General features: G+C 56.1%; 1 protein-coding gene and 1 long non-coding RNA gene across 8 annotated transcripts in view; one reads left to right on the plus strand and one right to left on the minus strand.

The window, feature by feature from the left end:
• LOC131489879 (uncharacterized) overlaps window positions 1-2,470 on the minus strand; it is a 40,622-nt gene extending 38,152 nt beyond the window's left edge. The window contains exon 1 of the long non-coding RNA XR_009250787.1: window positions 773-2,470. This is a non-coding gene — a long non-coding RNA (uncharacterized LOC131489879). The remainder of the gene's footprint in view (window positions 1-772) is intronic.
• MBP (myelin basic protein) overlaps window positions 148-22,923 on the plus strand; it is a 116,440-nt gene continuing 93,664 nt past the window's right edge. For 3 of the 7 annotated variants that reach the window (XM_058691775.1, XM_058691777.1, XM_058691780.1), the window contains exon 1: window positions 150-323. In XM_058691775.1, coding sequence (XP_058547758.1) covers window positions 165-323 — 159 coding nt within the window. In that variant the 5' untranslated portion in view covers window positions 150-164. Of the gene's footprint in view, window positions 324-2,567; window positions 2,631-3,088; window positions 3,229-22,923 lie in introns of those variants that run through there. The other 4 variants (XM_058691776.1, XM_058691779.1, XM_058691781.1 and 1 more) reach the window with 4 other exon arrangements.

Genomic DNA, 22,923 nt, shown 5'->3' on the forward strand with positions numbered 1-22,923 from the left:
GCGAGAACCCACCCCGCCCGCCGGGCAGAGGCCTGCCTGTCGGTGAGACCCCTCCCTCCCTCTGCCTCAGTGCCTCTCCCCCCCTCCCCACCCTGCCTGTCCCAGTGGGCACGGTCTTCAGTCGCCCCCAGCAGCGGGCCCCGCGGGCCTGAACTGCAACGGCGATGACAGGGGGGTGTCTGCTTCAGCTGCGCCCTCGGGAGCCCAGGGCCCTTTGGGACGCGGGAAGCAGGTCCCGTCCCAGAGCTGCCTGGAGGTCGCAGGGCGGAGCCTGGAAAGCCCTTCGTGCTGGAACCAGCAGAGGCCCGAGCAAGATTTCTAAGGTTGGCACCGCACACCCTAGGTCCTCCCAGCTCGCGGGGGGGGGGGGGGGGGGGGGGGGTGCCCGCCTGCCTCCTTCCCCATCTGGCTGTGCGCCCCGAGGGGGAAACGGCCACCGGGTTTTCCCGGTGCCCGTGCAAACACGACCATGCGGCCCCGCAGTAGGGCCCTGAACCCGCACACGCGCTGGGCGAGCCCGGGGTGGGGGGATGGGCACGGGGGCCCTGGGCACACAGGTGCTTGGAGCCGCTGTGGAGGCCACGGGGACATCCGCAAGTCGGGAGAGGAGTGTGGGGTGACGTGCGGGGGGTGGGGGTCGTGGTCGCGGTCTCGAACCCTCAAGTGTTTCCTCCTCGTTCACGCGTCTTGTGCCGCGTTGTGCTTAATTGCAGTTTCTGGAGCGCACGCCCCTCGTCTACCGGTGTTTGTGACCCGAGCCGAATCCACCCACCTCCTAACCGGGACGTGTGAGGAAGCAGTCCACCCCTCCAGCCTTTGCAGGTACCTTTTCTGCTTTGCGAAGGTCACCGGCAGACTGTTACTGACGAACCGGGGTGAACGTGAGGTTCTGGCCTCGTCCAAGCAAAGATACAATCACCAAGGTGCAGTTTGCTGGTGCGGAAGAGAAAGAAAACTCAAAATGCACGCCGTCTTGGCCACTGGAAATTATTTAGGTTGATTTGCTTACTTCTCTGGCTGGGGTCATCTGAAGTTCAGTTCCACTCAACGCAAATTACGGAGTGTGTGTCTGCAGCAGGATGGAGTCCTGGGGGTCCCTGCCCTCCTTGCCCGACGTGTACACGGGTCGGCGGGAATTGTAATAGGATCTTTTCAGAAATACCAAAGAGAGGGCGAGGCTTGGGTCATCTTTCCCTTACTTGTCGAAAGACGTCTTTCAGTTTTATTCAGCAAAATGGATGTCCGTGTTTTGTTAAGGGTGCGTGGCCACCCTTACACAAAGCGTGACTCTCCCGAAGTCTCCCGATTTTCCAGACAGAGGAAAGCCCTATGATTGGACCTTCCAAATGCCACCTGTCGCTTTACCGAATAGGGTTCGTTACTCCCTCACACACACCTTCTTTCAAGTACCCATGGATATGAATTTGGGGACACTATATCTCCCAAAAATATGCACGGCGGAATTTTATAAATACTTTAAAAAGCATTTTAACCGCCAAGCCGGACATTTGCAAAGAACCCCCGTTGGCATTTGTAAAGTTTCTATAAATCCCTGAAAACCAGCAGAAGCAGCTGGAAATGGAAGAAGGATGCCGTTTCAGTGTGGCCTAAGGGACTCCCCCCACCCACCCAGCCTTCAGGAAAGTCTGCAGGGCACAACCCCAGGGAGGAGGGGGAGGAGGAGCTGTTTCTGATGCGGAAACAGACATCCAAATGGAAGCCAGGTTCTGGGCTCTTCTGGTCTGACCTTTAAGAAGCTTGGGGTGGGGGTGGGGGTGGGGGGCTGGGAGTGGGTGAGTCAGGGACCTGGGAGCTGCCTGGGTCTGACTCAGGGCCCTGTGTGCCCTCAGTATTAGCCGGGCTCCCTCACTCTTGCCCTGTTTCCCCGTTTCTGACCCGGAGCCCGAGGGCATGAGGCACGAAGATTTTAAGTGTGGCACAGGGGCGTGCGGTTTCCACTCCTCCTCCTGACCCCGCACCTCACACTCGGGAATCTGTCTTTCCCGAAGAGAGGATCAGGTTGAACATTTATATTACTGCAGGCAGATTTCTCCTAGAATCACCAGCACCTGAACTTGGTTGCGAGACCCCTGGGGTCCATGAGGGCGGCTGGTTGGGGCAGACAGCCGTGAACCCACACCCGGCTGGCCCAGGGGACACAGGCTCGCTACATACTTCCCCCTGCTCCTAACAAATACTGCCACTCCCTGTGGGCTCCGGGGCAGTGACAGATTCAATTCCCTGACCCCGAGTCCAAGTCAGGAGGGACACCAGCGTGTCAGCTCTCCCTCCCACCTCCGACCTCCCCACCGCCAGGAGGCGGCCAGGAGCCGTGGGGGGAGAGCCCACCTGCCCATCAAGTCCGTGTGTCCAGGTGACTAATGTGCGAACAGCAGGCTCCCTTCAGGACCAAAAGTGTGACACTGACCAGGGCCCAGCCGGTTGGGTGACCCAGGGTTCTTCGCCCCTCCCACTTGGCCGTTTTCTGGTCTGTTTTGTGTGTGTTCTCTCCTGCCTCCTCTGGGGACACGCGGAACCCCCACGGAGCCCCTGTTTGTGGTGCCGGGATCCACGCAAAGCTAATGACCTGGGGCTCCCAAGGGCCAGCCCGGGGAACCGAAGGGGAGTTGGTGGGTGGATTCGGGCCGGCAGCTGCGCTTTGGACCTAAGTGGCCAGGCTGAGAAACGGGGGCCTGGAGACCTTATCTCAGGTCCCTCCTGGCGGCCTGGGGGGTGGAGGGGGTGGGGTTGGGGTTCGGAGGCTTGGGCCCTGGGAAAGGTTCCCAGAGAAGCGGTTCGGAGGCGGCCCAAGCCGGCCTCGCCCCGCCGGCACCGATTTTGCGCCCCGGTCCCCGCGCGTCCGCGGCCCTCCGCGTGGCCAGGCGGTCCCCGAGCGGTCCCGGGCGGTCCCCGAGGCGGTCGGGGCGGCGGGGCGGGGGCGGGGCGGCAGGTGGGCGGGCTCGGCGGGCGGCCGTGTTTACCTGGCTCGCAGGAAGCCGGGGCGGCGGGGGCGGGGGGGCGGGGTGCGCTCCGGGCCGCGAGCAGCAGCCGTCAGTCACCGCCGCGCGCCAGCGAGGACGAGCCTGCGGCCCTGGCGGCCCGCGTCTCCCTCCCCGGAAGGCGGCGCCGGCAGCTCCGGGACCCGGCCGCCCCCGAGGGGGACCCGGGCAGCGGAGAGACGGCGTGGGAGCCCGCGGCGCCCCTCGGCCTCGGAGCGGCGAGCGCGCGGTGGGTGATCGCGGCGGGGGCGGGCCGCGGGGACCTGGGGAGGGGGGGGGTGACGCGGGGCGCGGGGTTCTCGGGGCGGCGGCGCAGGTGGCGCGCAGGAGGCCGCCCTAGGTCTCCCTGCGAGCTGGTGGGCGCGGGTGTGGACGCCGGTCTACAGCGGCGGGCGCGGGAACCCGACGGGTGGCCGGGTATGGTCTCTGGCGGGGTCCGGCGGCCCCGTCGCGGGAAGAGCGGGCGGCCTGGGGTTGGCGGTGGGGGTGGGGTTCGGGGGTGGGAGGTGACCGAGGTCAAAGGAGGCGGCTCTGGGCGGCGTGGAGACGGGTGCCGGAGGCGGCGAGCTGAAGAGCAGGCTTGGGGGCGGGGGGGGGGGGGGGGGAGGGGGGTGTCCCTACCCGGTTAAAGTGCCTGCAGATTCCCCGCGTGGAGCCCCGCGGACGCCCCCGCCCCGCCCCAGACGGACCAAGTTTCCCTTTGATCGCGGGGGGCGGGGACCGGAGACGCCTGGCTTCCGCTTTCTCGGGGCCTGTCCCAGCTCCGTCGCGCGCCGCCCGCGGCCACCGGGGTCCACCTGCGCCCACCTGCGCTCCTGGCGCCTGGGAGCGGGCAGCGCGCGCGCCCCTCCTGGGCCCGACGCGTGGGGGGGGGGGGCGGTGACCCCCAGGGTGTGTGTGTTGTGCTCTCAGGGCGCTGGCGCCCAGGTGGCCCGGGTCTTGTGGCATGCTGGTGGCAGCCCCTGGTTTCTTTTAGGATCTGCTTTCCCCCCTCTTATCGGAAGGCGGAGTGGAGTTGGCAGAACGTGTACGTTTTTTTGTGGGGGGATCTCAGTAAGGCTCTGGCAGGAAATGGGCGCGTTCTGGTTCCTGTTCTGTTTTCCAGTTGCGACAACCTGAGAGGCAGCAACATGTGTTGCGTCCCTCTCTGCTGGAGGTAGCCGGGATGTGTGCCGAGGGGTGTCAGCGTGGTTCCGGGGGGCCGCTCATCCGGCCAGGGACGCCCACGCTGCTAGAAGGAGGTTTCCAGAGGAAGTGGAGTGTGGGGAGCATCCTATGTAACACCCGTGGTTATTTGAGATTTTCACCGGCCAAGGTCAGGGAGACATTTTACAGACCACGGCCTCCAAGTCAGGGACCACCCTGAGAGACATCACTGCCTGGTGTAGAACCGGGAAGCCTGGGACCCAGCGGCTCTTGAAGGGTAAGCCGGGTGGCCCGCACGAAGCGGGCAGCCCAGACAAGGAAGAATGCCCATCAGTAGTTTTTTGTGGGTTTTTTTTTAATGGAATGAACAAAAACCTGAAGGGAAGGAAACCACATGGCTTAACAGTAACTGTCAGGGTTGTAACTGTTCTGAAATGACTACTTTTATTAACCTGGGGTCACACAAAAGTATTTGGTTCAAATCCACGGTGAAAATCTTTACCTAAAGTATCACACTCTGCCCCCAGATAAGAAAGTTTGGGAAAAGTCACTTGCTTTGTGATTTGCCTCTGAATCCTCCGTGGTGGTTCTGAACGCTGGGTCTTTCTTGCTGCTTGGTGGCTGATGGCCGTGACTTTGTGCTGAAAACTAGACCGCAGCCTTCCCTGGGATGTTCTGTTGCCACCTGAACTTCCAAATGTCAGGTGAATCATGTGGTCGCCGACAGTCAAGTAATCAAGTAAGACGGTGCCACCCCAGGTTTCCACAGCCCGTCCTTTCTAGCCACTGCCAACGTGCACCCTCCCCCCTCCCCCTCCCCGAGCCCTTGGCACCACAAGTCCTGTTCCCCATTTTCTACAATTTCATCATTTCGAGAATGCTGTAGAAATGGAGTCTTACAACATGCAGCCTTTCTTTTTGACTGGCTTTTTTTTTTTTTCCACTAAGCGCAATTCTCTTCAGATCCGTCCAAGTTGGTTATATATCTGGCGGTCTTTCTGGTTTATTGCTGAGCAGTATTTCATGGTACGGATGGACCACTCTGGATTCTTTGGTTTTCAACCATTCACTCTTTGAAAGGCACGCTGATCATTTCCAGTTTGGGGTTATTGAGAATAAAATCGCTGTGGCCATCCACGGACAGGTTTTCCTGCGAACGTAGTTCTCATGTCTTTGGGATACATGCCTAAGAGGTCAATTGCTAAGTCATATGGTAAGCACATGTTTAATTGTATGAAAACAAAAACAAAGACAGCTACACTCTTTTCTGGAATAGCTGCACCATTTGTGTCCCACCAGCAAGGGAGGAGTGACCCAGGATGCGCACAACCTTGTGGGCATTCAGCACCCTCGCTGCTTTTCATTTTAGCTGTGAGAACAGCTAAGGTGTCTCACGTGATGTCGTGATGTTAATTTGCACTTCCCTCCCCGGTAACGATGTTGCAGATTTTCATGAGTGTAACTGCCATCTGTGTATCCCGTCGGTGAACAGCCTGCTCGTGTCTGACTGGCTGTTTGGCCTTGATTGTCCTTAATGCGTTCTAGACGCGGGTCCCAGTGGTTTGCAGTGATTTCCTTTTATGAGTTGTGATGGTGGGGGTGGGTAAGTAAGAATTTTCTGTGAGCCTGACATCCTGGAGGCTTTTCCCCTGTTGTTTTTTTCTACGTATTGCAGATTTGCACGTTCAGCTGAAGGCCTATTTAATTTCTCCTGAAGCGTGAGGTGCAAGTTGAGGGCTTTTGGTTTTGTTCGGTTGGTTCTGTCCCGAGTGTCTGGTTGTTCCCAGGCTGCTGTTGAAGGGAGGGTCACCCCTCCCCCAAGGTGCTTTCCTCCTTCGTCAGATTTGTGCGCGTCTGTTTCTGGGTTGTGGGTGTTTGTTCCGTCCGCCAGGGTACACTGTCTGGATTACTGTCCCAGGGGAGTAAACCTTAACGTCAGGCAGACTGGGTCCTCTCTGCTTTTCTTTATTAAAAGCATGGTGGCCGGGGCGCCTGGGTGGCTCAGTCACTTAAGCGTCTGACTTCGACTCAGGTCATGATCTCGCGGTTCCTGGGTTTGAGTCCCATGTCGGGCTCTGTGCAGACAGCCCAGAGCCGGCTGTGGAGCCTCTGTCCCCCTCTCTCTCTGCCCTTCCCCAACTCGTACGTGAACTCTCTTTCTCTCCCTCTCAGAAATAAATAAGCATCAAAATTTTTTTAATTAAAAAATAGAAATCGCGGTGGTTCCTGAGGGCCCTGTGCCTTCCCTCGCAAGTGTCACAACAGGCTTGCCTTACATCAGAAAACTCTCCGTGGGATCTTGACTTCCTTTTTGCTAATTCACTTTCTTTGAGAGTGAAGGGGTTAACATTTTCCAAAACAAAAGAAAGGAAATGCGGTTTTATTGGTAATAAGCAATGAGCCACGTTGCACGCTTAGTGTTACGGTAGAGATAAATATAAAAAATATACCAAAAGGCAAGTTTTAACAAAGGGGAAAGAGCATGGGGAGATGGGGCTGAGAGGCAGAGAGCAGGGCAGGGCCGAGAGAGGCTTTCTCAGTGCCTGAGGGCCTAGTTCTTGGCCACACCCCCCCCCCCACACACACACGCAGAAGCACGTACACCCACACACTTCTCCACACACACAACCTGCCACGCACACCCCCACCTGCTTGCACCTGGATTCCATGTGTGCTGGCCGATGCTGGGGACAGTCTCCCAGGGGCACAAAAGAGCTGCCACTCTGTCCCCAAAGGTTATTTTAAATAAGGGTTACTCCTCTGAACCTCTCGGCCCGGAGTTTCTGTTTATGTGACACCTGTTCTTGGATATAGACATACATCTTCAGGACATCCATAAAACCCATTCAAAGGCGTAACTAAGCTCCACCTCCCCCAGTCAGATGTGTTTTCTGGAAGGACACAGACGGGCTAATCGTGGACTCTGCAGGAAGGCTGTGTGTCCATGGGTCCAGGCCCTCCTTGGCACCCAATGGGGAAGCCTGGCAGTGCTCCTTCTCAGTCTCTCAGCCAGCTGTCGAATCCGGCCACCCCCTAGTGGCACCAGCAGGCCCAAGGGCTCAACCCCGCCCTGTGCCAGGCCGGCCACACGAGCGCCTGGGGACCGCTCAGAAACCAGAGGCCTTTGCAGAACAGCTCTTCTTGGGAGGAAAGAAGCAGGTAGGAAAACACTCACTTTTTTCACGTGCGGGAGCATGAGAAGCTCTCTCTTGATGGGGGTAAGACACAGCACAGCAAAACTGACCCCAACTTTGAAAAGGGGTCAGCGGCTCGTAGATGATAACCAAGCGGGTGACACCTTTCAGAGTGTGAGGGGGTTTCTCTGAGGCCTGTAGCCACAGCCTTCTTACAGGAAATGAGCTTCTGCTCAGAGCCCCTTGGCTGTTTTTCTTGAGGATGAAGTGCTTCTCTTTGCTACGTGTTGTACAGTTTATTTTTTTTAATTATTTTTTAACGTTTATTTATTTTTGAGACAGAGAGAGACAGAGCATGAACAGGGGAGGAGCAGAGAGAGAGGGAGACACAGAATCCGAAACAGGCTCCAGGCTCTGAGCTGTCAGCACAGAGCCCGACACGGGGCTCGAACTCACGGACCGCGAGATCATGAACTGAGCTGAAGTCGGACGCTTAACTGACCGAGCCACCCAGGCGCCCCTTGTACAGTTTAAAACACAACGATAGTCACAAGAGCCGTTCAGTATTTCATTAAATGCAGCGGTTTTCAGCAGCACGCGGATTGTGATTTATGCCATAATGAAGGCTTGGGGTTGGTTTATGTATCTCCTCTGTTTTAAAACCGCCCAGAAAGGGGCGCCTGGGTGGCTCAGTGGGTTAAGGGTCCCACTTCAGCTCAGGTCATGATCTCGTGGCTCGTGAGTTCGAGCCCCGCATCGGCTCTGCGCTGACGACTCGGAGCCTGAAGCCCGCTTCGGATTCTGCGCCTCCCTCTCTCCCTGCCCCTCCCCCACTCTCTCTCTCTCTTTCAAAACTAAACAAACGTTAAAAAATTTTTTTTTAATTTTTAAAATTTAAAAAAAAAAAAAAAATTTTTTTAAAAAGACACCCAGACAACCGCGAGGGCTGCTGATGCTCCTGTACGCAGACGTGACGGGATTGTACTTGCTTGCGGGTTTCCTTGTGATCGTGGTCAGCATCTGGTGATGACCACCTGGACGTCTGGTGACCGTGCACTCTGAGTATTCGGCAGCTGGGCCCTCACTCATCACAGCGCCACGTTCCCCCCCGCCCAGCGTGGGGCCAGTGCTGCCCACCCGGGGACCCGGCCCAGCGTCTCCACCACCCAGCGGCCTGGGGCCTGGGGAGACCCGGCTCCGCGGGAGCAGTGCACCTCGCTGCACCCCGTTGCGTGAGATTCGTGTCTCAGAGAATGACTCCTCTTTGCTGCAGCGCAGTTGGGTGACAGTTTGGTTTTTGTCAGAGAGGGTGGCGAGTGTGGCCGTCCCGGTGGTTTTGTTTTGTTTTAAAGTTTCTTTAGAGAGAGAGGAGGAGAGAGAGAAGGAGTGATCTCCTGTGAGCAAGCGGGGGAGGGGCAGAGAGGGGAGCGAGGCGGAGCCCCAAGCAGAGTCCCAGCGGTCCGCACAGACCCCGACGTGGGGCTCGATCCCACCAACCGTGAGATCGTGGCCTGAGACGAAATCAAGAGTCGGACCCTTAACCGACTGAGCCCCCCGCCCCCCCCCCCCGGGCGCCCCCATGGCCCCAGTGTTTTAAGTAGGGGTGGGAAAGTTGGGGCTCCCGAGGGCCTTGTCGCCACTCGCTGGCCTTCCTGCACAAGTGCCGTCCCTGCCTTGTGGGGTCGGGCGCCGTGGGATCTCCCCTGCCCCAGCCACGTCCTGCCCGCCCTCCAGGGAGAAAGTCTGTCCCTGCCGGCGGGAGCCGAGAGCCGGGAGGACCCTTCTCCGGCAAAGACCTCGCAGAGGCACGAGGCCACCGCCTCCCCAACCAGCAGCCGAGACAGAGAGGAAGGACCCACGCAGGCACAGTTCTTCCTTATACGGGGTCCCGTGGAAACCTGGAGGCGAAGCTCGCACAGAGTGAACCCCCCCCCCCCCGCCTCTGTGTAGATTGCCAGGGGGCACAGAATCGGCTTGGTGGCCGGCTGGCGGGGAGCCCGTGGGCCCCGTGTCTTCTCACGAGGCTGCTGGGACAGGGCTGGTGCCTCAGCCCCCTTGGCTGGTCGGCCAACCACCTGCACACATTTCATCCAGATTCCTGTTGAATGCAGAGTCCCGGGCCCCCGTTTCCGCCGCACCACCCACAGCTTGGGGATCGGGCGCAGGAGTGTGTGTTCTCATAAGGTCCCCAGGAGACTCCGAGGAGCCTGCTCTAAGGAAAGGAAGGAGCCGTGTCCAGTCTACACGGGGTTATCCGAGCGTACACACGTGTGCTCACACACGTTTTCATAAGGGCACCGAAATCCGTGTGTTTCACTAGTCGAGCGACTTTGCGTCAGAAAGAGGGACCCGTGGGAAATAAGTTCTATGCTTTCGTGTTTTTATCTGCGTCTTGTTTGTTACTTTCTCTGTATTCGGAGAATAGCTTTTATTTCCTGCCTAATGAGCACTGGCGCCTCTGACGAGGAGTATTTACGGGTGCCCCTATTCTCATCCAGATGCCTGTACACCTGAAGCCTAACATTTTTGTGAAACTTGCTCTAAAAGCAAACGCTACGGAGCTGTGTTGCAGGCTTCCCAAATGCAGCGAATGCATGATTAATCTTTTAAAACCCGTTGACCATGCTCCACACTGCGTTCCCAGGTCCACCAAGATAAGACGGGTGTGGTTCTTGGCCCGAGAGGCTTCTCCGTATTACTGGGGGGTTAGATGCACACAGACAGGTTTCCCAGGGCAAAACGTCTGCCCACGGCCCCGCGCTGCGCACAGACAGCCACGCCGCGGGACTGCTGGTGAGCGGGACCCCCGGGGAGAGGGAGGGAGACAAGGCAGCCTTCCCCAACAGCACTGCACAGTGAGGGGGACTCTGCCCTGCACCCAGGTCCCTCCCAGGCCTCCTGCTCCCCCAGCAGCCCCGCACCGCTCCCTGGGGTGGCCTGTCTGGCCGTCCTGGAAGTCCTGCTTCCTCATAGGCCCTCTCGTCCCCGGGGCCCTTCCCTCGCTGTGTTTCCAGGATGTCCACCTTCCCTGCTCAGCTTTTAGCAGCGGTGGCTCTCGTCTGTGGTTTGGTAGCATTTTGCAGATGAGGGATGGGTGTTGGCTGCCGCCTGTGCGTTCTGGGAAACCTCCACGTACGTCTACTGGCCTGGGTGTCATTTCACAGCGTGTGGGGCTCGTGCCTGCCGCATCCACGGAGGGACGGGCTCTGCTGATTCTGATCATCACCAAACAGCTGACACAGCAGGGTCCGGATTGTGCAGGAGTACGCCCAGTCCTAAGGTTGACTCAGCTTACTGTCCTGCCTTAAAAGACCAGATAAATTAAAGCAGGAATTTAATAGAATTAGGAAGTAATGGTGTGTGTGTGCTTGTGTGTGCATATGTGCACGTGTGGCCGTGAGGGTGCTGTGGTTGTTTTCATTCTGATTCTTTGGTGTCTGAAAATGTAATAACCTTGGGCTAGCTGGGACCGAGGGTGTCTGACTGTCAGCAGCAGCTGCCCTGTCCTTCCTAGAAATATGAAGACGATCGATGACACTTCAGAGACGGCGTAATGCATCCGTAGCTTCCGCTCATCGCCGTGTGTTGCTGTCTGAGAGGCGGTGTGGTTCCAAACGGGAGATGATGGCTCTTTTATTCTGTCGTCGTTTGCGTATGTCCAGACTCATTTTTGAAGAGAGAGGGATTTAGACCAGATGCTGGAAGCTGACCTTACTCATTTCAGGCTGCTGGTGGGAACTTGCTCTGTGAAGCAGGGTGTGAGTGCACACAGTCGGCAGATGAACTCCCTGAAAATGCAGCACGAGGTCACGGTCGAAACCACTTTAGGGAACCGTCCTAACACCATCTATAAACGAGGGTCCGTAGATCTGCCTTTACAGGGGATTAGCAACACCCAAGTGAAGTGTGCTGTAGGAAAAGAACGTTTTAATGGGAGAGCACATTAGAACTGGGACAAACTGCAAGCCCCTCCAAAAGTAAAAACACAACTGAATTTGCTCATGAAGAAAGAGACGGTCGCCGGTGGTGCCTTTGCGCGAGCTACCGTGATCCGGTCACCTCAGACCTTGCGTCTCCGGGACGTGACTCCATTTGCCCTCGTGATGTGGGCTCCAAGACGAATTTGAAGAAGGCACCCCGGGCTCAACCAGGGTTTGTCCCTGACCTCCTCCAGTGGAGTGACACTTAATGACCGTGACACCTGTCATCGGGTGGGGTCCCGGGCGTGGTTGCTCTGGGCTCCCTGACTGATCACAGACATCTGATGGTGTCTGGTGGAGGCCAGGGGAGGGCAGATGTGAAAACGTGCAGACAGGGAAGCCCAGGCCCCACGCCGTGCCTACAGTGAGGTCTTGGGACAGCCTCAGCCGTGGGCCTGGCTCGTGCACCAGTGGTCCCTGCTGGGCTCCTCTGCCCCGGCAACCTGGCCGGTGACCAGATAACCAGGCTGCCCTCCACCTGGCGGCCAGTCGCCGTGCCGGATGCTGCTTGGATTCACCTGGCTTCGGGTGCTTCTGTTTAACGACATTTGGGCGAAGTTTTATTAGAATATAATGTCTACCTTAGCACTCTGAAAGGGTAATTAACTCACGTAAGAATGCTCGCCCCTCGACATCTATTACACACTGTAGTATGTTTCCACGTGGTGTCACCCAGGCCTGTCGTAACCAGTGACTGGTGAGCTGAGCACAGGTGCGGCTTTATGTGACCCCGGGGCCACCTTGTCTTCTGAAGGGCTGCGTCCCACCTCCGTGCTGGATCACCTCCCGGTCCCATAGGAGCCCGTGTTTGCCCTTGACCATGGGCACCTGCACACAGTGCGTGGGGGAGGCTCTGGTCCGGGGCTTCCACACCCTCCACCACTTCTGCTCCTCTGGTCCCTATGCGACCAAGCGTCGGAAGGCTCTGTGCGGAGCTGAGGGCGGGGCCTGCGACTCTGGCCGCCGCCCTCTGTGCTCGGCACCCCAACTGGCGTGTGGACCCACGCTTCCTTTCTGGTTCCTTCTGAGCAAGGGTTTCTGTTTTCAGAGGGCTCTGCCCCGAGACGGCCCTTCGGTGCCCCTGGATCCGAAACTCCTCCCCTGCCGGTGCACCGGGCTGGACGGACCTCCCGGCAGCTGCTACTCCCCAGGCCTCCCCACGGTTCACAGGTTGCTCCGGTTCCGTGGGATGCCACAGACCGACAACGGGTCTCCAAACACACGTGTGCCGTGTGTGTGTGTGTGTGTGCGTGCACGTGTAAATGGGCATGTGCACATGTGATTGAGAGAGGGGACATCTTCGAGTACCTACGACGTCCTGGTCACCGTTGTGGTGCTGGGAAGGTAGCAGTGTGCCTCTGGAACTGGCCTCCGACAGCCTGTGGGGTTTTCTTTCCCAGGTGGACCCTGTCTCGCTCTAGAAAGGTCTCAGGCACAAGTAGGTTAGGTGAGGTCTGAGGATCCACCTTCAAAGTGACCGGTGGGATAACACGTCTGTGTCCTCCTACCGCCCCGGATCTCAGAAGAGGGAGAGAGACAGCACGGACGCACCGTGCATGGGCGTGCACGGGCGAGTACACGCTCGTGTCGGCACGTGACGCAGTCCAGCTCTTTTCGCCCTGCTCCTCCGATGCTCCTTCTGGCACCGAGCACCAAGGAGACGCTCACGTCGTGAGTTTTCATAGCATCTCATCCTGGACTTGGCCTCTGGCTTCAGGAAGCCAGCTGTCGTCAGCAGTCGGACACAGCGTGGGCGGCTTTGCCTAAACCTTGTCAGGAAACGCTCCAGTTGTAAAGACACAGGGAGTGCGAAGTCTGTGCTCAGCCCTGGTGGAATCTGAACGCTATTAGCGGCTGCCGAGTCTGGAGCCAGCCTTGTCCAGCCCCTTGTTTCTCCAGAAACACAGCAAACGGGGCCCAGAGAGGCCAGGGGGCCCGTCCACGGCCGCCTCACTGCCACGGGCAGGTGGTATTAGAATCCGGGTTTTCTGCCCCAAGCCTGTTTTCTGCCACATGTCCCGTTCCTTTGCTCTTTCAAGTAAGCTGGTTCCGCTCTGCCTTTAGATGTCCCCGCCCTTCATCTGAATCTGGGATGGGGGTCAAGTAAGAAATGCTGTGGTTTGTATGGAGTATGAAGGGTTAAGACCCCTCATGATAGTATTATAGCAGTTCACCAGGGAAGCACTTTATAGCCTACAAAAGGCCATCCCAGACGATCTTGATTTTGATGGAACAAGAAAATCATAAGGCCTCAACCTGGTAGTAATAAATCAGTGCCTTCTGAAAGGATATCGATCTTCCTACGCCTTCAAGGTACCACTTAGAAACCAAATGCTGCGCAGAAACTGCTTCAAAAGCTCAAGTTCAGAATGCAAGCTTCCGGCAATCTTGTGTTCACAATATGCTTCCTGCACTCTTGATTGCCTGTTATGTAATTATTCCTTTATTTTTTTTAAGTTTATTTCTTTTTGAGAGAGACAGCATGAGTGGGTGAGGGGCAGAGGGAGAGGGAGACACGAATCTGAAGCAGGCTCCTGGCTGTCGGCACAGAGCCCAAGGCGGGACTCAAACCCACGAACCTGGAGATCGTGACCTGAGCTGAAACCAAGAGTCAGAGGCTCAACTGACTGAGCCCCCCAGGCGCCCCTGTAATTATTCCTTTAAGTGCCGTTTTTCAGGAACAGCTTGAAAAGAGACTTCATTGCATGATGTGGTCGTGTCAAGCTTCATTATTTACTGTTGCTTTGCGGTGGTTTTTAGGCAGAAGGAGGTGAGGAAGGAAGGCTTTGTGAAGTTGTCGCTAATGTGTTTTGTACCAGGAGAGCATACGTTAAAAGGCCTGAGATGGAGGAAGAGGGGCCGCCTCTGACCTTTGGATGGAGCTTTTGTCCTTAATGAAGCCAAGACTCAATGCATGGAGAAATCCTTTCTCAGAGGAAATTGGAGGCCGTGCCCAGGTGCCCGGGTCCATTCGAGGCCGAGCTTGAGCCGGAACTCAGGGACCGTCAGAGGCTCATCTTCTGTAAACCGAGAGCTCAGTTAGAGCCCCCCCTCAGCGCAGGGGGAACACAAAGAAGCCACACCGTTGACGCGTCCATCTAGCACCTGTCACGTCGTCACCCCGTCATGACGGCTGCTGTCGGCCTCCTGGATCCAAACCCACAGCCCCGTCGCTGCGTCCTGCTCTCCCGCGACGCGTCTTCCTGCTATTTCTGTAAATACGATTACCACTCCGCAGCGTCCTGGATCTCTCCATTGCGTCTCGAGAAGTGCAGACTCACCCAGTAACTTGTGGCACGCCCGGGTGAGCCTCGGGACCACTAGACGGCTCCGAGCCGGGTCTCCTGCAGGCCACGGTGGGTTGGTGACCAGGCGTAGCATTCTTTTCCCTGATTGCAATCTGGAAGGTTCTGGAAAGAAGTCACTCAGTACTGTGCTGCGTGCCTGTGTGAAGATAAGGTGCCAGTGAGATCTGCTGTCTCTGTGGGACCACTTAGGGGTTGGTGATTTGGATCTGGAGGTTTTAGATCAACAGCTCTAGGATCCGAATGTTCTCTGTGTTTTCGGAAAGAAACACAGCTTTATCTTAGTTAAGACTCAGACTATGCTCTTTTGGCCCCAGGCCACACAGAAACCTACTGCCCGAGCAGGCGCATTTCCTCCCTGTGCTTAATGATCATGAGCCATCATGCCTGATGTCAAGGAATGTATGAGTCGTCGTGGAGGTGGGTTGAGATGCACTGAGTCGAACACACATCGTTCTGTCGTTTGATCACTGGCCCGGGCTCTGAGCAATGCCCAGAGCGTCTGAGTTTCTTCTCACTGCCGCTGACAGTGCCCCGGGTCACGAGGCACCCCCGGATCTCTGGTGACCGGGCAGGTGTGGCTGATGGCCGGCGCCCTGGGCCGTGTGGCCTAACACCCCTGTGATGATGTCGCACGCGTGACTCCCCGCGGGGGCCGAGGAGGGGGATGCCCGTGGGCCGGTCCCGGAAGGCAAGGCCCCTGCGGGGGTTGATTATCCTCTGACCCAAGGTTTGTATCTTCAGGTGCCTGTAAAATATTAACCAGTTGTTTCCAAGCACCTCCGGGAAGTAACATTCACCGTCCCAGGTTTACGCGTTTGGAGCCATGTGGGCCAGAATCCTCAGCGCCAGGCGGGGAGCGTCTGCAAGAAAGGGCATGCCCTGCCCACCCCTGTTACTCAGGCTCTAGATACCTCCGCTCTGAACCCCCGCCTGCCTCGTCCCGGTGCTGGGCCCCTGGCTGGGACAGCTTGTGCGCTGCCTGCCTGACACGGAGCCTCACAGGGGCAGCGAGGCCCAGCATTCGCTCGCGGTGACGGAGTCGGGCCAGCGGTGCTGCGGGGCCTCCAGACTTCCCACCTGCCGGGGGAAGGGGGTGCCCCGATCCGATCCTCTCCCCACGCGTCGGCAAGGCCCGTCTCAACGTGACTTGTGATACGGGGCAAGGCCAGCTTCCTACCGCCTGTTTGTGCCCGGAGACTTTTTTCTCTGTGTGCAGTAGCAGGCCGGGGAGGGGCCTCGTGGGGCGAGACCCAGTCATCAGCCAGGAGGGGAGGGGGAAGGGGGTCCGGACCGCTGAGGACTCTCCCTCCAGTGACACGAAATGGGAGAAAACGGGGGTGTCACCGGGCCATTCCGAGGCCCGCGTGCTGTTGAGTCGGAAACTCAAACCGAGCCTGGTCAGCCTCCCTCGGCCTCCCTGCCTCCTTTCTCCTGGGGGCTGTGTGTTCGCACGCACACCAGCGTCCAGACGCTTGCTCTCATCTCTGCTGTACGAATCGTTCAAGTGCTTGCCCCGGAAATTGCTTCAGACTCCCCATTCTCACCTCGGCTCCCGTAAGCTTTCCCGCGGTTGACGAGCACGTCACCTGCTGTTCGCTGCCGGACCCCCACGCCCGCCGTGAGGTCTAGCCCGCGAGTGGCCTTCGGAAGCGCTCTTGGCGTCCTCCTTGCCTCGTTTCCCAACGTGCTGGAAAGAACCCCCAACTTCCAGATGCCCCCCGTGTTCCCCTCCCCGTGCTGCTCACGCCGCAGATCCGCACGCGCCCGCTTGCCGTGACGGAGCCTGGTGCGGACGTGCAGGGCGTGGAACAGCCCGGCTCAGCCTCACGCCTGTGTCCCCAGGCTCAAAATTGCGCCACGGAGAGCGCGGCCGCTCCGGCGTGAGCTTGAGGACGCCCAGCCCGGAGCCCGCGTCGCGGCTGCTCACCGGTGCCCGTGGGTCGAATCCGAGGGTTTTGACCGCGGCTTGGTTTCCGAGACGACGGCTCGCAAATCCTTTTCAGCGTCTTTGCCCAGCGCTGCCTACTGCGGAGACAGTCCCGCGTTCCCGCTTCCTGCACGTGTCACGGTGCGGCTGCGTTACCCGAACCTCACAGCCGCCTGCTCAGGTGGGTCAGGCAGGTGTCACCGCCCCCTTTACAAGTGGGGGCCGAGGCTGAGGTTAGGTGAGTTGCTCGAGGCCGGGGGGCCAGGTCGCAGCCAACCAGGGGCCCAGACTCCGAGTCTGTTCCCTCAACGCTGCTTTCATCCCGAACAATGAGCTTCTGAACTTAAGAAAACCCTCCCTTCCTCCCACGTCTCCTTTTGTGAGATGGCTCAAAATCCTTAAAACGCTACCCGTCCTGACTAGAAAGCCTTTAGACCTTTCAATTGAAAAATACCAAACGAGACCCTGTTTGCTTTGGGTGCATTTCACCAAGGGTGTGCGGCCTTCCCCGGGGTGGACGGGACGGCTGGCGACTCCCTCTTCGTGTTCAGTTCGCTGTATTGATGGACATGTCTCGTGTGACTGATGAGCGTTTGGAGCCCCGCTCACCACTGGGGCGGACGGTGTCGGGAAATGCTGGGATCTCTGAGGTTAGCGGTCTCCCCGCGCAGGGCAGATACGGCGAGGGTGCTTCCCTTGGGAGGGTCAGCCTGCAGCTCTCCTGGGGGTCCTTCTGTCTGTGGTTCGCGTTCCCAAAAAGGAAATGATGATGCCCCTTTGGCAGTTTCACAGCCTCCTGTCTTACTACCTTTATTCAGGTTACCCCATTTCCGGGCTACCCTGACTACACCCTATCAGTCTAAATTCTACAGTTTTCCTCTCCATCTTCAACCCGCGATTCAGAGGTCAAATAGACCCCTTCTGTGCAAATCCACAATCCTCCTCCTACTTTGCATTCTTCTAGAATGTACAGTCAGACCACCTCCAGAATCCAGCAGCACACACACGAGCACCTGGTGATTCCAATACTCGTGATTGACACACTCCATCCCGAGGACCCAGATCCCCGCCCCACAGCAGGTGTCCACAGGGCATCTCCTGGGTACTGGCTACTGGACCCCAGTAACGAGGTGCGGGGGCCGTTCGGACCCAGGGCCCAGATGAAGTAGGAACTGTAGTAGTGACAGTGAAGTCTGTTGACCTTTTAAAGTCTAGTAAAAAGCAAAATTCCCGTTAATGGTTAATGACAAAGTACATGGACTTGTGAAAACATTGCCTTCGTGATTTAAAAAATGAAAGAAAGCAGAAGTTCCCAGCCCGGTGGGATTTTACATCCTGCTGCTGTAAGTACACGTTAATGCTCCTCTCGGCTGGCAGTGACTCTCAGGGATCCTAGGGGGTAGATTTTAGCAAATTCTCTGTGGGCTCTACGCCTGGACCCGTCTCTGTGGTCAGTGCAGACCCCAGCCCGTCCCTCCCGGCACCCCCCAGTGCCCTGCCACTGCGCTTCTTACTGGCCCCGCCCACACTCCCGCAAGTGCACCCAGGACGGGGAAAACATTGCTCTGAAACAGCACACGTGAACAGTCGCACCAGAGACCGATGACAAAGGCACATCGCCCTCTGGCTCGACACTGATCACGAAGCAATTATTTATTTTAAAGAAATATTATTACAGGAAAGTTGAACTTTTCCAGTTAAGACATGTGTGGCAGATAGGCTCTTTGGGGTCCTAATTAACTCCCTGTCTGTCTCACTCTGGATTCGGCACCTTATGTGACATACCAGCCATTCTGTAAGAGGGGGAGAGGGCAGTTCTCTTCCTGATGTGTGGTCAGGGCCGTGGCTGTCGGTCCATCACGTTACTGAACCCTCCACAGCACATTGCTACAGGTGTCCGATCCCAAGGGAAAACCAGAAGCCGAGAGAAATCAAACTTGCTAAGGAAGCTCTACAGGTAACAACTATTGGCAGGCAGGGAATTAAAACCCAAATAATTTCTCACATGCACTTCTCACCAGTTATTCTTGTAAGATACCCGGTAGGGATTTAAGAAAGCCTCTGCCCTTCCCGTTGTTAAACGTGTGTACCCCGCCCCCCATACAGGTGTTTAAAGGAATGGGTTCCTGTAAGTTCGTATTGTTTTCAAGGCTACTTGCTAGAGTAAGGTCTTACTTACTTTTGTTGTGCCAATTAATAATTTAGAAATGTACGATGCTTAGACCTACTGTAATGGTTTATTCCACATAAGACATATTTATAGTATGTTAAAACAATCCCTAGTTTTACTTAAAATACTTTCCTAAAAGCACAGTACCCTCAAAGCTAGATTCAGTCTTCTGAACTTCACTTTCTCAGCTGTGAAATGGGAACAAAGCTTACAGGGCTCTTCCTGTAATTGCATAACCTACAAGGCGGATGCCTTGAGCCCAAAGTCACCGTGAGGGACAGTAGCAGACCAGCTGCCCCCGTCTCCCTGACCCCGCACGGCCACTCCCAGCTTCGTGGGCAGCTCCAGGCTCAGTCCCCGCATTCTGGGAGGTTTGGGCGCACGTAAGAGGGTCTGGGTGATTTCTGGGAAGACCGGTATGGAGACCTTCTCTGTGTCACAATAACGTTAGCCCATTGCCTGTAAAAACGCTCGTGGCGGTGCCTCAGACACAGCCAGTTAGCGTTCCGTTTCCGAAGGCTCTTCCATAGGGGAACCGCTGTCTCTGGAGTCCCCTGCTCGCAGTCTCCTTTGTCGCCTGCATGGTGACTACAGTCTCGAACCAGCAGAAGTGCTCAGTTAACTTGCCGTGCTGGGCTGCTCTGTGGTTCAGGGGAGCTCTCCTTACGGGCTCCTTGTTTGGTGTCGCTTCTGGGCTTCTCAAGGGCCGCTGCTGTCCCTGCCCCCTTCCCTTCCCTTGACCTTGTCAGCCTGAGGGGATGCCCCCGCCTGGGGGAGCCCCTGGAAAGGTCTCTGAGGTACACACGCAGTCAGCGATGGTGGCTGCAGCTGTTTACCCCCCAGCACGTGCTCCCATGCACCTGCTGGGAGGATGGAGGGACGGAGGGACGGAAGCCAGGGTGCCTAGAGCCCCCCACGGGGTGCCTCGTTCTCACCACTGGGCAGTGAGAGGGCTTTTCTTCCCTCCACTTGAAAGGAAGCCGAGGCCCAGAGAGGTGGAGCCAGCTGCCCCATGTCACCCAGCACAGCCTGCCCTGGAGCCCGGCTCCGACCTGCCGCGTGTGCCCTTCACAGAGTGAGAGCAGCTGGAAGTGTGGTGCCTCCGCATCCCTGCGCACGTCAGCCTCCTGTGCAGGTGCACCCAGACACCCCCGGGGATTCGGTCCCTGTGGGTGCCTTCAGGGTGCCCTCCGAGGTGCCGTGGGTCCCGGCTGCATGAGGGGCGAACTATAAACCACGAAGGCCCAACGGCTGGGTTGCTTTCCAGTAAGACTGGATCACTCACGTGTGAGGCTTATGCTCACTTCTAGCTCCCCCTCCCCCCCCCCAGCTCACACCAGTGTGGGTAACCATGCGGGCATTATAGAAGGTTCCAGAAACCCCCGGCGCTGACTAGGAGTGTCCTCTGGACCTGGACTTCCCTCTAAGGAGAGGGTGGCAGCCGGCCACAGCCAGAGGCCATTCGCCCTCCCCTCCCCCACCTCCCTCTTGCCACTGTTGTACAAGAAGCTTGATGAATTACCCGCGATGCCTCACGCTCCGCGGGCTTCCTTGCAGCACCCCACACGTTCGCCAGAATCCTGCTCTCTCGAGTCACTTAATGGCAAAAATGACGTGGCCCAAAGACGCCCTGCCAGTCTCCCACCTGTGTCCACAGCGGGTTCGGGAGGCTGGCGGCTGGCGGTGAGTCCCCTGTGACCCCCCCTTGGCGGTCAGGCCGTCACTCGTGGGCGCGCTGTGGTTTGCCCGAGGTCCTACAAGATGCCCCTCAAGCACCACAGGTGCCTTGGAAGGCGTTGGCCTGCGACGAGGCCCTAATCTGAGATGAAGATCGGATGCTACTTGTCACTCATATGCCCGGTCTTTCTCTCCCCGCCCAGTTTGCATGTTGCGCATTTAGGGCTGGAATCTGCACGCTCGAAATGATACGTATAAAGTAAGTTCTCCTTCGGTGAATCTGAGAGGCCAGTCAGAGCTACCTGGTTTTTGTATGCCTTCAAAAGTCTTACCTGGACTTGCGTTACTTCCGTCTATCCCGGGTCCGGTGGTCTTGAGCTTTCTGAATATTGATTAAATATTTTGGGAATGGGATTCCCAAGTACAGCCTGAAGTTTTGCTTGGAAGTGTGATGAAGTTTTGATCAGGACAGACCAGCTTGGAAAAAGCATTACTTTCGCAGCTGGGGAGAGATCGGTCACTGGGTTTCAGCCGCGGTGTGTATGTCGGTGGCGGGGGGGTGGGGGGGGTGGAGATTGGTCACTGGGTTTCAGCCACGGTGGGGGGGAGGGGTCAATCATTGGGTTTCAGCCGCACCTCAAAGGCCCTCTGTCCAAACATTGCTCTGCGTTTGCCCACAAGCAACCCCCAGCTATTTATACCCCACGCTGTTCTGATTTAGGTTAAATCCTTAGAGCTTTGTCTTCTGGAAGGACGGAACACCTCTCCGGAGTTGCCCAAATGCCAGCCAGGGCGACGGTGAGGGAGGCGGTGGGCACCAGGGGGTAGGGGCTGGAGAGCAGGGTGCCCAGGTGAGAACACGGAACATCGCTCGTTACATTCAGACAGAAGACCCCGGAAGTCCAAGTTGCCGACTTCCAGTTACTGCTTTTGCCTGTGTTTCACTTTTTTCCCCTTCACCTGTTTCACCCACCCACCCCCCACCTCCCCTCTGGGGCCCATCAGTGTATTCTCTGTAGAAAGAGCCTGTTTCTTGGTCTGTTTCTCTTTTTTTTTTCTTTGTTGCTTTGTTTTGTTTGTCGAATTCCACACCTGAGTGAAATCATATGGTATTTGTCTTTCTCTGACTGACTTATTTCATTGAGCATAATACTCTCCAGTCCCATCCACATGGTTGCAAATGGCAATATTTCATTCTTTTTTATGGTTAATATTCCACTGTACGTGCGCGCGCGCACGCACACACACACACACACACACACACACACACACTACATCTTCTTTATTCATTCATGTATCAATGGACACGTGGGCTATTGTAAATAATGCAGTAAACATGGGGGCGTGTATACCTTCAAAATAGCGTTTTCATATTCTTTGGGTAAATACCCAGTAGTACGATTGCGGGATTATAGGGTAGTTCTATTTTTAACTTTTTGAGGAACCTCCACACTGTTCTCCACAGTGGCTGCACCAGTTTGCATTCCCACCAGCAGTGCAAAAGAGATCCTCTTTCTCTGCATCCTTGCCAACACTTGTTATTTCTTGTTTTGTTTGTTTGTTTTAGCCGTTCTGACAGGTGTGAGGTGATATCTCATTGTGGGTTTGTTTGGTATTTCCCTGATGGTGAGTGACGCTGAGCATCTTTTCATGTGTCTGTTAGCCATCTGGATGTCTTCTTTGGAAAAGTGTCTATTCATGTCTTCTGCCCATTTCTGCACTGGATTATTTGTTCTTTTGGTGTTGAGTTGTATCAGTACTTTACATATTTTAGATACTAACCCTTTGTCAGATATGTCATTTGCAAATGTATTCTATAGGTCGTCTTCTAGTGTTATTGATTCTTTCCTTTGATGTTCAGAAGCTTTTTGTTTTAATGTAGTTCCAAGAGTTTAGTTTTGCTTTTGTTTTCCTTGTCATAGGACACAAATGTGGTGCTATGGCAGATGTCAGAGAAATTACTGCCTGTGTTCTCTTCTAAGATTTGTGTGGTTTCAGGTCTCGCATTTAGGTCTTTAATTCATTATGAGTTTATGTTTGTGTTGGTGTATGAAAGTGGTCCAGTTTCATTCTTGTGCATCTAGCTGTCCAGTTTTCTCAACACCATTTATCGAAGAGGCTGTCTTTTTCCCATTACATATTCTTGCTTCCTTTGTCAAGATTAATTGATCATATCATCGTGGTTTTATTTCTGGGATCTCTATTCTGTTCCATTGTCTGTTTTTGTGTCAGTACCATACTGTTTTGATTACTGCAGCTTTGTGGCGTATCTTGAAATCTGGGATTGTGATACCTTTAGTTTTGTTCTTCTTCTTCAAGATTGCTTTGGCTCTTCAGAGTCTTTTGTGGTTCCATATGAATTTTAGAATTGTTTGTTCTAGTTCTGTGAAAAATGCTTTGGTGTTTTGATAGGGATTACATTCAATGTGTAGATTGCTTTGGGTATCATGGACTTTGAACAATATTTGTTACTGCCTGCGTTTAGTTTTGAATAGTCAATTCTTATTTCTAAAAGAGAGTGGGAGATCCACAAGTGTGTAATGCGTTTTTATTCTGTGTCCTCTCTTCATCTCACAAGTTCT

Source organism: Neofelis nebulosa, chromosome 11, assembly GCF_028018385.1.
Source record: "Neofelis nebulosa isolate mNeoNeb1 chromosome 11, mNeoNeb1.pri, whole genome shotgun sequence".
Lineage (NCBI taxonomy): Eukaryota > Metazoa > Chordata > Mammalia > Carnivora > Felidae > Neofelis > Neofelis nebulosa.